The sequence below is a fragment of the Stomoxys calcitrans genome, chromosome 1, assembly GCF_963082655.1.
Source record: "Stomoxys calcitrans chromosome 1, idStoCalc2.1, whole genome shotgun sequence".
Taxonomy (NCBI): domain Eukaryota; kingdom Metazoa; phylum Arthropoda; class Insecta; order Diptera; family Muscidae; genus Stomoxys; species Stomoxys calcitrans.
The window spans coordinates 182,252,443-182,268,791 of record NC_081552.1 but is presented as its reverse complement, the minus strand read 5'-3'; the positions used below and the strand labels follow the sequence as shown (position 1 = coordinate 182,268,791).

At 37.9% G+C, this 16,349-nt stretch overlaps 1 protein-coding gene across 4 annotated transcripts in view; it reads right to left on the bottom strand.

Moving 5' to 3' along the window:
- LOC106090443 (peroxidasin) overlaps window positions 1-16,349 on the bottom strand; it is a 420,275-nt gene that overhangs the window by 115,163 nt on the left and 288,763 nt on the right. For all 4 annotated transcript variants that reach the window (XM_059360685.1, XM_059360686.1, XM_059360687.1 and 1 more), the window contains exon 5: window positions 10,794-11,035. In XM_059360685.1, the coding sequence (XP_059216668.1) occupies window positions 10,794-11,035 (242 nt within the window). The remainder of the gene's footprint in view (window positions 1-10,793; window positions 11,036-16,349) is intronic.

Below are 16,349 nucleotides of genomic sequence, written 5' to 3'. Positions count from 1 at the left end.
AAATCGGACAAAAATTGCGGCTGGTAACGATTCAAAAAGTCAAATCAGCAGATCGGTTAATATGGGTGCTATATCAGGTTATAGACCGATTTGGACCGTACTTGGCATAGTTGGTGGAAGTCATAACAGAACACCGCATGCAAAATATCAGTCAAGTCGGATAAAAAATTCGGCTTGTAAAGACTCAAGAAGTCATCTCGGGAGATCGGTTTATATGGGAGCTACATCAGGCTATACACCGATTTGAACCGTACTTGGTACAGTTGTTAAGAGTCAAAACAGAATACTATTTGCAAAATTTTAGCGAAATCGGACAAAAATTACGCTTTTCACGTTCTAAGGATGATAAATCGGGAGATCGCTTTATTTGGGAGCTATATCAGGTTATAGACAGATTTGGACCGTTGGAAGTCGTAACATAACACCGGATGAAAAATATCTGCCAAAACGGATTAAAATTGAGGCTTATAGGGGGTCAAGAAGTCAAATCGGAAGATCGGTTCACATGGGAGCTATATCAGGTTATAAACGGATTTGAACTGTACTTGGCAGAGTTGTAAGAAATTCTTGTCCGATTCAGACAAATCGGACAAGAATTGCAGTTTGTTAGGGCTCTAGAAGTCAAATCGGGATGTCGGCTTATATAGGAGCTATAACAGGTTATAGACCGATTTGGACTGTACTATACACAGTTGTTGGAAGTCATGGCAGAACACTACTTGGAAAATTTCAGCCAAGATTGGACAAAAATTGCTGTTTGTAATGGCTCAAGAAGTCAAATCAGGAGATCGGTTTGTATGGGAACTATATCAGGTTACAGACCGATTTGGACCATATTTAGCAAAGTTTTTGAAAGTCATAACGGAATACTTTATACTAAACTTCAGTCAAATCGGACAAAAGTGCGGCTTACAAGGGCTCTAGAAGTCAAATGGAGGGATCGGTTTATATGGGAGCTATATCGGGATATAGACCGAATACAACTGTACTTGACACAGTTATTGGAAGTCATAACAGAATACAATGTGTTAAATTTCAGCCAATTCGGACAAAAATTGAGGCTTGTAAGGGTTCAAGAAGTCAAATCGGGAGATCGGTTTATATGGGAAATATATACAAATTTAAATCGATATGGCCCATTTGTAATCCCCGGCGAGACGATCAAGAATACATATACTTTATGGGATCAATTTAGATCAATATTTCGAGGTGTTATAAACGGCATGACTAGATTAGTATACCCCCAAGCTATGGTGGTGGGCATAACAATGGAATTGGGTTCCCAGGTTTCGGCGCCGCATTTATACCTGTTGCGACTGCCTGGGCATTTAAAGAGTTGCATAGACAAAAAAGTAAAAAAAGGATTTAATTTTGAGAAAACTTTCCATTACAACAACTCATGCTTTGATCTTATCGATTTTGCTAACTTTGCGTTTTTATCACATTGAACTATTGAGAACCTTAATGAAATGCGTGTGAATAGAGATTTTAAATTTCAGGCATTACTATTGACTCACAGTAGTACCCTACCCCCAAACACACATGCTTTAATTCACAGGCATTGTCGAACAATAATGAATTTATGGTATAGCGATGTGGTACTCACTAACGTGCAGTTAAATGACTATTGATATCTTCCGTACTTAAATTTTTAGTTATTGCGTTAGCACATCCATGTAGGCTAAGTCGATGAAAACTAAATTCGATTGCAATGTTTGAAACGACCTTCATCGAAGTATTTCGAAAATAATTAGCACCAACTGAGAGAAAGTAAGACTTCAAGCAAGAAATGATTTTTCAATTCAGTTAAGTTTTGAGGTTTGATGTGGCAGTCTGCAATCAGACTCACTAAGACATTTAAGTTCATAGTGGACAGAAGATGTCTTCTAGTTCCTATCGTTGAATCAGCCAAATCTCTTTGAGAAGTTTAATTACTTGCGATTGTTCTCCAAAGTAAGGAGAACCTAAAATTGAATGTTTTTTTATTCCCTAGCGCAGAGCAGTTGTGTAAACACAACTCTTCCTTGACATCCCCAGAGCTTCTGTAGAAATCATTACTTGCAATATATAGTCTATCAGCATGTTTATAAATCAGGCAGTAACATGTCATGACGGACACAATGAGTGATCATTCTGTTTTTGCCAATGACAGCAAAGCGGTGGAGCTCTACAATTTTGTGACCACCGCGCATGCGTCGACCTTCTGGCCTTATATCGAAGAATTAACTTTCATGTCGTTAGAGGCCAGCATGGTGCAGAGGTGAGCTTGTCCGCCTTTGACGGCAAATGCCTGGGTTCAAATTCCAGCGTGAACATTAGAAAAAATTTCAGCGATGTTTATCCCCTTACAAATGCGGCTGCATTTGTGAGATATCCTGCAATGTTAAAACTTCGCTACCAAGTAGTGTTGCTATGCGACACATCGTTCAGACTCAGCATTGAGCTTAAACATAAATCCGACTGCACTCATTGATATGGGACAAATATTCCCTGTTCCTTAATGGAATGTTCATGGGAAATTTAGTTTAGACGCTAGAGGAAGGAATTGTATAGAGTAATTTTAATACCCACCGCCATAGGATGGGGGTATACTAATCTAGTCATTTCGTTTGTAACACATCGAAATATTCGTCTAAGACCTCATAAAATGTATATATTTTTGATCATCTCAACGTTCTGAGTCGATCTGGCCATTTCCGTCCGTCCGTCTATCGAAATCACCATAGCGGTCTAACGGGTAAAGCTAGCCGCTTGAAATTTTGCACAGATACTTACAATTGATGTAGGCCGACGGGGATTGCAAATGAGTCATATCTGATCAGATTTAATTATAGCTCCCATATAAATGACTTTTTGAATCCCTGGAAGCTACAATTTTTGTTATGACTTTCAACAATTGTGCTTAGTACTTCTTGAGCCCCTGGAAGCAGCAATTTTTGTTCGATTTGGCTAAAATTTTGCACAGCGTGTTCTGATATGACTTTCTACAACTGTGCTTTGTACGGTCCAAATCGGTCTATAAACTGATATAGCTTCCATATAAACCGATTCCTTGAGTTGACTTCTTGAACCCCTGGAAGCCACAATTTTTGTTAGATGTAGCTTAAATTTTGCACATAGTGCTCGCTTACAACTTCCAACAACTGTGCCAAATACGATTCAAATCAGTCTATAACCTGATAAAGCTCCCACATTAACCGATCTCCCGATTTGACTTCTTTAGTCCCTGAAAGCCCAATTTTTTCACATTTGGCTAAAATTTTTGCATGTGGTGTCCTGTTATGACTTTCAACAACTGTACTAAGTGAAGTTCAAATCGGTCTGTGACCTGTTATAGCTTATATGCGAGCCGATTTGACTTCTTGAGTACGGTCTAAATCAGTGTATAACTTGATATTACTCCCATCTAAACCGGTCGCTCAATCATCCTTGTTTGGTTGAGAGAAGCTTTGTTTTTTGCTGGTTTGACAGAAGTTTGGTTGTGGAATAAAATTATGCCTTTAACTAAATTTAGTTTGCATTAATTTGTAGCAGAATCAGTGGTTGTGGATTTTAAAGATTCGTCCGGGCTAAACATAGCAAGTTTTTACTTGTTTTTAGTACATTTTATTCATAACTTAGAAATTTTTGTTTTTTATACCCTTCCCCATAAGATGGGGCGTATACTAATTTCGTCATTCTGTTTGTAGCACATCGGAATATTGATCTGAGGCCCAACAAAGTAAATATGTTCTTGATCATCTTGACATTCTAAGTCGATTTAGCCCTGTCCGTCCGTCTGTCAAAAGCACGCTAACTTTCGAAGGAATAAAGCTAGGCGCTTAAATGGATCATGACTTTTTGAACCCCTAGAGGGCGCAATTCTGATTCAATTTGGCCGAAATTTTACACCAAGTGGTTTATTTTGACCTCCAACAACTCTGCCGCGTATGTTTCAAATCGGGCCATAACCTGATATAGCTCCTATATGATCTGATCTCGGATCCTGACTTCTTGAGCCGCTAGAGGGCGCAACTATAATCAGGTTTGGATGAAATTTCCACCAAGTGTTTTATTTTGAACTCTTGATATGTCTCCCATATAAACCGATCTCGGATCTTGACAACTCGAGCCGTTAGAGGGCGCAATTTTTATCCGATTAATCTAAAATTTAGCACATTTTTTTTAGTTTGACCATCAACAACTTTGATACGTTTGGTTCAAATCGTTTCATAACCTGATATAGCTCTCACATAAACAGATCTTGATGATCTCGGATCTTCTTAAGCCACTAGAGGGCACAATTATAATCAGTTTTGGATGAAATTTTGCACCAAATGTTTTATTTTGACCTCCAACAACTCTGCCAAGTATGGTCCAACTCGGTTCTGATATAGCGTCCGATATAGCGTCCGTATATGATCGATCTAGGATCTTGACTTCTTGAGCCGCTAGAGGGCGCAATTATTGTCCAATTTGGCTGAAATTTTGCACGAAGTATTTTGTTCTAACATCTAACAATTATGCCGAGTATGGTCCAACTTGATTACCTGATATAGCTCCCATATAAGCCGATGGTTATATCGCACTGTTAAATAGTACATACACGTTTTGCGGCAGCTCCTGTATTACATCAATTATTGGTGTCCACATGGAAAATTGAAGGCTGAGAATCCTACCAATAGAAACACTTACGATCCTGGAACTTGTTGGAGAAAGTGCGGAGTGTGTATAGCCAGCGACGACCGTTTTTTTCACAAATTAAAAGTCGAAATTCATATCTTTTTTCACAAATTGCCTGGAAAGTGGTAAAATATTTTTTTTTGTTAATGTTAACCGTTTCACAACATTATCCGAGGCAGTAAGTAAACAAATACCAAATCAATACAAACGAATGACATCTGTCATCTTAACAAAGTGTTGCCACCCTGTGCATTCATTATATGACAGATAGGTTATGGTTTATGTCCACGATAATTAATTATTGTGAATAATAAATTGGCGTTACCAGACGTGATCGTTTTTTGAAAAAGCCGGATTAAACTTATTCCTTTAAAAGAGTATGCAAAATAAATACACAGCAAACTCGACACCACAGACAAAGAGAAAATTAGCTGAGACATCTCCTGAATTTGAAACAATGGCAAAGAAACCCGTAGGTAACATGGATGTTGAAGAGCTAATGTATATTATGAAAACAACCATGAATACTTTGTTAGAGGAAAAATTAGAAAGTCTTCCAACAAAAAAGGATATCGAAGATATCAAATCAGGCATAGCTTCAACAAACGCGGAATTGGCAGACCTTAGAGCTGAAAACAGCATACTGAAACAGGAAATAGAAGAGTTAAGGAACAGCAGAGAAGAAGATGCAAATACAATACGGTGGCTGGAATACCAAATTAAAAACACCAAATTGCTATTCAAAGGTATAACATTTGAAAAAACGGCAATTGATTCTGTTCTGAAGATCTGTACGGAAAAACTACATATAACACCAAAAATACTTACGGCGCATACTGTTGCCCAATATAAAGGCAAACAAACTATTATGGCAGAATTTGATTCGGATATGACTGTCGCGCAAGTATTGGGAGCAACTAGAAACTTGATAGGCACAGATGTATCGGTTTATAGAGACTTAAACCCCAGTCGGCGCAGAAACAAAATGAAAATGCTAGCTCTCAAGAAGCAAATATTACAAGCGAGCAAAAAACACAAGGTTATCGTGAGAGACGATAAATTGAAAATAATGGACAAATGGTTCTCGTGGAACTCTCAAAACGTTCTTGTAAGCGGGAACAAGCCCGCAGAAGCTATACTAATTGATCTTTATGCAGATGAAATAAATACCACTATCATAGAGCAAATGCTAAACCAAGCTAGATCAAAAAACTAAGTCCGCCAGCTTCTGGGACAGTACAAGAAGCTGCAGAAATAAATTGTTTAAATAATTTGAAAATAGTTTCTTATAATATACACGGTTTTGAAAATAAATATTTGTATCCAACATTTTTCAATTACCTGATGTCTTTTGAAGTTATTTTGCTCCAAGAAACACACCTCATAGAGGAAAAATCAAAAAATGCCGAAAAATTTTTCCCAGGATATGATATAAGTTGGTTATATGCAAAAAGATGTACCAGATTTGGTCGAGCAATAGGGGGTCTAATGTTGGGAGTTAAGAGGACAATTATCCAGAAAGGCATGAAATATTCCTTTAACCGCCAAGATGAACTACTAACTATTAAAATCAGCTGGTATCAAGAAGAAATCACTCTTATTCCAGTTTACCTCAGAGGGGCGAATTGGGCAAATGAATTTGCAAACTTAAAAAAATATATACATGAACTCGAAGATACTAATCTAATCGTAATTGGAGATATCAATGCCAGAATCGGAGAATTGCAGCAAAGCAACCATATGGAGATCGAAAGCGGGTTTTCAGCTGGGAAAGAAATCCGGAAATCTAAAGACAAATTAGCTGATTGGAAAGGGAAGGCGTACATTGAGTACTGCAATGACATTGGTTTGTTTCTTCTGAATGGGCGAACTGAAGGCGATGAACAAGGAAATTTCACATTTATAAATTCGGTAGGCTCTTCGGTCATTGATCTCTGTGCGGTCTCCAGCGCCATTTTGGAAAATGTTGATAGTTTTCGAGTAGAGGAAATGCCGTGGTCAGATCACTTACCTATCGCCCTACAGCTAAAAATACACTCCTTACAACACAATTATTGCAAGCTAAGCCTACTCCCGCAATTAATATGGAATCAGCAAAACAAAAACATATATCGAAACAAGCTTAACGCAAATTTGGAAAGAATTAATGAGCGAGAAACTGTGGTTGGTATCAAAGACCTAAATAACATTATCAAGGTGTCATCAGAAAAAAAAACCCCCAAAGCATTCACTCTTAAAAAAAAATCCTTGGTTTAATCTTAGTTGTTATTGGGCCCAGAGAAAAGCATATAAATGCTTAAATAAATACCGAAAGTCAAACACAATACAGCATAAAAATGAATATATACAAGCTAAGAAAAAATTAAGAGAAGTTTGTCTATCGGCTAAGCATGCATATTATGACCGTTTGTCTATCAAAATTCAAAGGACCAACTGCACAAAGGAATGGTGGAATTTAGCAAAAAAGATTAATAACAAGGAACATAGAATTGGAAACGCTATAACACCAGAAATGTTCAGAGACTATTTCTGCGACCTTCTGAATCCTACTCAAATGTCTCAAGACATACAGTACGCGAAACCGCTAATTTTTGATGCATATCTAGATAGAGAAATCACAGTAACAGATATACAACATGTCTTAGGTAGAGTAAAACCTCATAAAGCTCCTGGTGACGACAGGATTCCATATGAGTTCTATGTGAACGCATCAGAGCAATTCCTTGTTGAAGTGGCGCGAGTTTTTACAAACTTCTATGACAACAGCATTATTGATGAGTCGCTGATAAGATCTATAATTTACCCAATTCATAAAAAAGGAAATATAAATGATCCTTGTAATTATAGAGCTATATCGTTTATGAACACAGCTGCAAAAATTCTGATGGGCATCCTGAATTATAGGCTCACGTCATGGGTTGAAGAAAACCAAATAATGGAAGAATATCAGGCAGGGTTCCGGAAAAATTACTGCACAGCGGACAATGTGTACAACATAGTTGCAATAGTAAGTTTAAAATTAGCGGAAAAGAAGAAAGTCTATGCATTTTTTGTTGACTTCCGAGCAGCTTTCGACAAGGTCTGCAGAAAATCATTGATATACAAGCTTTATCTTAACCGAGTCTCATCCAAATTTATAAATATGATAGAAGCCATTTACCAAAACACAAAATGCACAATATGGAACGGAGAAGAACTCTCACAGGATTTCGAAACAGTGTCTGGTGTTAAACAAGGCTGCCTTCTTTCGCCACTTCTCTTTGCTTTATACCTAAATGACCTGCATGAACATCTAGAAGGAGGTATTGATGTAGAAGGAAAAAACGTTCGTGTATTAATGTACGCGGACGATATTGTAATATTGTCGGGTGACATAAATTCCCTTCAAAACATGATCATCAACCTGGAAGAATACTGCAAACTATGGAATATGGAACTAAATATGTCCAAGTCAAAGATAATGGTTTTCAGAAATGGAGGGCGATTGTCAGACAGGGAAAAATGGTTCTACAAAGGACAAGAGATTGAGATTGTCTCCGAATATACATACCTTGGAGTGGTACTGACCCCAAGACTAAGCTTTAAGCGACATGTCAGTAGTCGAATTACACAAGCAAAAGCGGCGATAAATTCTACGTGGAAAAACTTCCTTCAAAAAAATAATATAAACCTTGAAATGAAATGGAAACTTTTTCAAGCAGTTTGTCGGTCAATTCAAGGATATGCAGCCCAAGTTTGGGGATTTGGATGCTTTGACGAAGTGGACAAGCTACAAAGATACTTCCTGAAGCGAATCCTGAAGTTACCAGAAAGCACCCCAAATTATGCAATAGACATTGAAACGAACGTGGAAAGCGGCCATATGTATACCTTACAATTGCATCTTAACTATATATATAGCACGATGTTTAAATACGATAGTAATCGTTTACCAAATTTTCTAACCAAATTAATATTATCAAAAAATATATTTTGGGCAAAGTCAATTAACGATCAATTGGTGGAAATGGAGGAAACTCCAATTACCAACGACACACCGGAACACACCTGGCTATCAACCTTTATGCGTCTTACTTTAAAACTGAAGAAAGCAAGTAAACTCAGTAATATTGAAAGGGCAAGAGAAAGTGACACTAGGATATACAAATATCTAGATTATACACGCTGCCTATCGTACATGAATGGCTGCTATACTCAATCGGAGATAACATGGATTTTAAAAGCGAGATGCGATTTGATTTATTTAAACGGCAGTACAAACGGAGCTACTGAAGAAAACGCACTATGCACACTCTGCAATCTCCGGGAGCTGGAAAACCTAAATCACTTCCTTGGAAACTGTCCTATTCTGAGAGAAATCAGAGATCGAGTGTTTGGAAAACCATTCCTAACGCATACCGAAATTATTGAAATACTTGATGGAAACCAAATAGATGACTGGCCAAAACTTATCTCATACCTGAAGTCTGCGACTCAATATCGTAAACTTATAATAAATGAATATCGATAATATTATGAATTATGTAATGTTACTAGCACCGGCTCACGACAACATTGTCACAGCCGTAAAATCTTTTTTCAGACTAATATTCACAAAATTTAGAAATGTAAAATAATGTAAATTGTATTAAGCTCTCGAATTTATCTGAATAAAGATACCTTACTACTACTACTACTACTACTACTAAGCCGATCTCGGATCTTGACTTCTTGAGCCTATAGAGGGCGCAATTAACATCCGATGTGGCTCAAATTTTGCATGAAGTGTCTAAGTTTGACCATCAACAACCGATCTCGAATCTTGACTTTTAGAGCCGATTTGGATGAAATTTTATATGAAGTGGTTTGTTTTGAATTCCACCACCTGTGCCGTGTATGGCCTAAATCGGTTAAAAACCTGATATAACTCTCATATAAACCGGTCTCCCGATTATACTTCTTGAGCCTCTAGAGGTTGTAATTGTTATCCGAATTGGCTGAAATTTTACACAATGAATTCCACTTTAGTCTCCAACAGCCAAATCAAGCATGGCCTTAATCGGTTCATAAATTGGTCTAGCTGAAATACCATAGAAATTGTTTTCTTTTATCCTTTGTTTGCTTATAAAGAGATATCGGTCAAAGAACTTGACAAATTCGATCCATGGTGGAGAGTATATAAGATTCGGCCCGGCCAAACTTAGCACGCCTTTACTTGTTTTTTGATAATTCGGAGCTAATAGTTGCTTAAAGTGACTTAATCGGTTTACAAACAATTTCGACAATACGAGTATGTACCCATAAGGGTCTTCAAATACAACCATCATAAACTGCTCTATGTTGGCTAGCTAGAAGTCCACAATCATTTTACGGGGGCATGTGTTCATACACTGAAAAAATGTTTGTCCTAATGTTAAAGATGCGAGGCTGGGATTAGCAAACTTAATTTAAAGATGATCTATTTTCCAATGTTCTAGGGAAACATTCCTTTTGGTGAAAAATATTTTCCTTAATATTAAGTATTTTTTATTTTAAATGGTATATTAATAAATCCTTAACTTTTCATTTTGTTACTAAAACCAAAATCTAAAGGTCAAAATATAGTTCAAAGTTAGTAAATTGACCCTGAGACAAGATAACAGTGAACTGTAGTTAAAGACGCAAAATAGTCTTACAAATACGAGCGTCTTTAAATGTTTTAGTTAAGATTTTTTAGGTTAAGATGCTAAGTTAGATTAAAAAAAAGAATTTTTCAAAAAATAATAATTGGACAGTCACCTATGAAGTAAAATAAGAATCAATCAGTGATCAAAATTTGAAACGGATGGTCGTGCCCGTTACTAAACTGGATATTATATTTAAACATAGCATCTTTGTTTTAGAGTCTTGGTTCTTTGGTTTTTCTTATATTCAAAGATAGCATCTTTATTTTAGAGTCTTGGTTCTTTGGCTCGTTTTCTTTGTTAAAATCCTACGAATAAGGAAAAATCTAAAATTTTGGGCCAACTTTTTTTCCAGTGTTTTCCAGTGAGTTGTGCTTTAGTTGGAATGTGGACATAGTGTCAGACTGTGTGTGTTAGTAAACACATATTCCCATACACACATGCACACACACAGGTATACTGTTACGTATTTACGTGACTATTACTTACTGCAGTGGAAATGATACTCCTGTAATCCGGTAAATACGTAACGATACAATGTCGATGGCGTTTCACAAGTCAATGCTATGGTGATGAGTTTACGTTGCGGATGCTGTTGGTAGTAACGCCACAGTGAGTAAACGCCGCAATTACAATCGATTGGATTCTCCTCCAAGCGTAGACGCTTTAAACTTGGCAAACGGGTGAATGCATCCGGTGGCAGATTAGTGAGTTTATTCTTGAACATGAAACTGTAACACATTGCGGATGGATAAGTATCAGCAATGTTATCAGCATCAGGTGTAGGTGAATGAGCAGCAAACGAGGTATCCATTGAAAAAGCAGTCATATCAAGGATGGACAAAGCAGCATCATTTACGTAATTGGTTGTGGTTGGCATACGGGTGAAGGGGTAGGAGAAAAAAAGAGGAAAACAATTAGATAAGCGAAAATGTAATGATAAAATTGTCAAGCAACACTGGTCGGCAAGGTTTTTTATACCCACCACCATTGGATGGGCGGTATATTAATCTAGTCGTTCTGTTTGTAATAACTCGAAAAATAGATACGAGCACTTTAAACAAACTGAAAAAAAAAATATATTCTTGATCAACTTGTGGTCCGTCCGTCTGTGGAAATCACAATAGCGACCGAATGCGAATTTTGGACAGATACGGTCTTATTGATGTAGGTAGCTGGGGATAGCAAATGGGCCATACTGGTTCTGATTTGGATATAGGTGCCATGCGTAAATGTTGATTTCTTGACCTTCTAGAAGCTAAAATACGAATTCCACCAATCGAGCCAAGTAAGGTATAACTCGGTGTGTAACCTAATATAGCTATGTCCGTGTGTCTGTCCGTACGTCTGTTGTATCACTCTACAGTCTTCAAAAATTGAGATATTGCGCTAAAATTTGGCATAGATAAGACTTGAACGGTCCAAATCGAACTGTATGTAGATATAGCTGTCGTATAAACCGATCTGCCGATAAAGGGTCTAAAGCCCATAGAAGCTGCATTTATTACCCGATTTCGCTGAAATTTGAAACATTGAGTTGTTTAAGGCCTTCCGTCATTGAGTTGCGTTAGGCTCCTCGACGTTCTTATTTAATTTGTGTCAGATCGCTTCAGATTTGAATATAGCTACCATAGAGACCGATCTCTCGATTTAAGGTTTCAGGCCCATAAAAGGCGCATTTATTGTCCGAGGTTTGCACATAGCTGCCATATAGACCGATGTCTCGGTTACAGGTCTTGTGCCCATAAAAATTGCATTTTTTGTCTGATTTCGCTAAAATTTGGTATAGCGAGTTGTGTTATGCTCATTGATACTATTATTAAATTATTGAATACGGTTCGGATCGGTCTAGATTTGGATATAGGTGTCATATACACCGATCTGTCGATTTAGGGTCTAAAGCCCATAAAAGCTACATTTATTACCCGATTTCGCTGAAAGTTGAAACATTGAGTTGTTTTAAGCCTCCCGACATCCGACTCAATTATAGTTCAGTTTGAACGATATTTAGATATAGCTGCTATATAGACCCATCTGCCGATTTAGGGTCTGAAGTCCATAAAAGCTGTATATATTACCCGATTTCTCTGAAATTTGAAAAATTGAGTTGCTTTAAGCCTTCCGACATTCGACCCGAATACGATTCAGATCGGACAATGTTTAGATATAGCTGCCATATAGACCGATATTTACATATAGAGGTGCTATATAGACCGAAACGTCGATTTAGGGTCTAAAGTTCATAAAAGCTGTATATATTACCCGATTTCTCTGAAATTTGAAAAATTGAGTTGCCTTAAGCTTTCCGACATTCGACCCCAAGATGGTTTAGATCAGGCAATATTTAGATATAGCTGCCATATAGACCGATCTGCCGAAAAGCCCATAACTGCATTTGTTACCCGATTTCGCTGAAATTTGAAAAATTGAGTTGCTTAAGCCTTCCGCCGTTCGAATCTAATATGGATCAGATCGGACCATATTTAGATATAGCAGCCATATTGGCCGATCTGTCGATTTAAGGTCTGATTCCCATAAAAGCTGCATTTATTACCAGATTTCACTGAAACTTGAAAGAGTGAGTTATTTTAGCGTCCCGACATCAGATCTAAATATGTTTCAGGTCGGACTATATTTTGATATAGCTGCCATATAGATCGATTTGCTAATTTAGAGTCTTAAGCCCAAAAAAGCTGCCATTTTTACCCGATTTCGCAGAAATTTGGGACAGTGAGTTGCGTTAGGACCCACGACATTCTTGTTTAATTTGTCTCAGATCGGTTCAGATTTGGATATAACTGCCATATAGACCGATGTCTCGATTTAAGGTCTTGTGCCAATAAAAGTGGCATTTGTTGTCCGATTTCGCTGAAATTTGGTACAGCGTGTTGAGTTACGCTCCTCGATAGCCCTGTTCAATACGGCCCGGATTGGTCCAGATTTAAATATAGCTGCTATGTATACCAATCTGCCGGTTTAAGGCCCATAAAAGGTGAATTTATTAACAGATTTCATTGAAATTAGGGACAATGAGTTGCGTTGGATTCTTCGACATTCGTACCGAATAAGGCTATGATCCGTCTATATTTCGATATAACTGTCATATAGACTGTTCTCTCGATTTAAGGTCTTGGGCCAATAACAGGCGTATTTGTTGTCCGATATCGTTGGAATTTGGTATAGCAAGTTGTGTTATGCTCCCCAACATTCGTGTTCAATATGACCCAGATCGGTCCAAATTTGGATATAGGTGATATAAAGGTGAATTTTTAAGAGCTATAGGAAAGTTAAAATAAACACACACACACACACACAAAGTTCATAAAAATGCATGAAATCGTTATTTGAGTCGATAGTACGGTCTATATATTTTAATGTTGGAAGATTATTTCATGCAAATGTTGACCGTGACTGCACCACAAATGGTCTATCCGTTTAGTCCAATTTTGTCATACTCTTCCAAAATTTCGGCGGGTACCTCACGAATCAATGCTTCAATGTTGTCTTCCAATGCGTCAATTGAAGCGGGCTTGTGTCTATAGACATGCGCTTAAACATAACGCACGATCTAGGCGGCCAATTGACCGGTCCCGAACGTGAACAAAAATGTACACCGAACTCGCCTCTCAATAAGTTCATTGTTACGCGTGCTGTGTGGCTCTTGCATTTTGGGCAAAAAAAGTTGGATATCATCTCACGGTAGCGTTCACCATTCACAGTAACGTTACGATTCGCATCATCTTTGAAGAAGTACGGTTCAATGATGCCACTAGCAGAGAACCGCACCGAACTGTGACTTTTTCTGAATGAACTCCAAAATCGACAATTCTGCTTCTTTACGTACCCATTGAGTCAAAAATTAGCTTCGTCGCTGAAGAATAAGAAGCGCGCGATGAACTTTCTTAGCAGCTCACGCATTTTGATGATAAAATTCAATAATTTGCAAGCGTTGTTCGTTTTTCATGGTTACATTATATACCTAACAGAAGATGTTTGTCGGGGAAACAAAGCACGAAACGTGCGTGAGCTGTTTAAGCCAGTGTTGTCAAAAAGATAATGACTTAAAAATCACCCTTATATGCCGATGGAGATTCGAATAAATGATGCAGTTTGCACCGTATTATAACGAAAGGTGGTTAATATGTATATATCTGAGGTGGTGGGTATCCAAAGTTTGGACTGGGCCTAACTTAGGACATTTTTACTTCTTTTTTTACACTAGTTTATAGTGGCAATTTGGAATCGGACTCATTAAGATCGCCTCGCTTCACATGTACATTTTCCCATCCCCTAAGTCAGACCATTCCTTAAGAAAATAAGAACCTAAATTGCAAAACCGGAGCTAAATTGCAAAATTGGTCACTGGAGCTGAAGGTGCTCGAAGAAACCCATCACGCCTTGCTCCCTTAGGAGGGAGGACGGGACTTACACCGTGAGTGGGCAGGAGACGGTGGAACTTTGATGGAGGCTCATTTTCCAGGTGGCCAAGAAGAGGTCCGCGATCAAGGTATCGTAATACCTACTTATGTTGTCATAACGGATGACCTCATCAGGGACATTGTTGACGTGGAGAAGATGTGTGGGCAGTCCGCACTTTCCGGACATTTAAGTCAGCCGAATCTGACGGTATTATCCCGGCACTGCGGGACAGGGTGACTCCAAGGGAGTAGCTTGATCGGATTTTCTGAACGAGCCTGGCATGGTCCTACATACCAAGGGCATGGAGGGACGTCAATGTGGTCTTTATCCCCAAGGCGGGAAGAATAAGCCACAGTAAAACGGAGTATTATAGGCCTATTAGTCTGTCATCGTTTTTGCTGAAAACACTGATTGACCTTAAACTGAGAGGGGGGGCTGACGCCGGAAATCTTTAGTGGGGCTCAACATGCATACCTCAAAGGCAGATCGGTGGAGACGGCCCTTTACGAGGTGGTACAGGAGGTCAAGACACCTCTCCGACACAAGAGTACACTTTGGCGGCCTTTTTGGATATTGAGGGGGCCTTCAAAAATGTGGAGATAGGATCGATAGTCGCCGCACTGGACCGCATGGGGATTCACTCCATAATCTCCCAGTAGACCAATAATAAGCTTGAAGAAGGAGTAAATGCCCCTTTGAAGGAAGGGAGAATTTATCCTTCTCAAGATTTTAATTTTAATTGATTATATATATTTTTTATAAAGTCTAATCCATGCCAAACGATTAACGTCCTAGCTGGATTAAGATCGATATTTTATATTTATGGCCTGTTACAGAGATATCCCATACCGGACGACAAGCGTCTAAGTTGGATATTAACTGTCTAGGCAAATTTTATGTTCGATGAAAAAAACAAAACGCCGTAAAGCTCCGCTTAAAAATTAAAGTTCTTTATTAGTCGGCAGTTTCTATCGAATCAACTAGATTACAAGGGACTCTTTCTTATATAGATTTCTCATCGAGTTGGACAGTTGTTACATGTACATATGAGTGTTTAATGGAGAGTAAGAGTAATGAAAATATATGATATTACATGAGTGACAACTAAGACATAACAAAAAATGAGAATGAGTACTTTTATAAAGAGCAAAAGAGATAGATCATATTGAATGAGTGTAAAATTTAATCATAACATTCGAGTGATAATAACAGTTGACTGAAAAAGTATTCGCATTAATTTTAATATTTGGAACAACAATCAAAACATAAAATAATAAAAATTGTATAAATTTAATCAAAAATCAAAATAGTTTTGTGTAAATATTACAATATATAAAAATAAATGGTTGTGGGAACTGAGCATCTGCTACACACTCCCCCTCTGCCTCAGAAATCGTCCCGATGATGTGGCAGCACCTTTAGAACTTAGGCGTTTTTTAATATTTGTTTCCTCTGCCGTAGGGATCGTCTTTGGGTATGTTGTTGGCGTGTTGCATAGGAATAACCTTTTGTTGTTTCTTTGTTTGTTTCATGCGAATGGTCTGTTGTTTCTTCGTTGTTTGTTGCATGAACGTGGTCGGTTGTTATTTCTTTGTTGTCTGTTGCTCTTTTTGGCACCTTCTGACG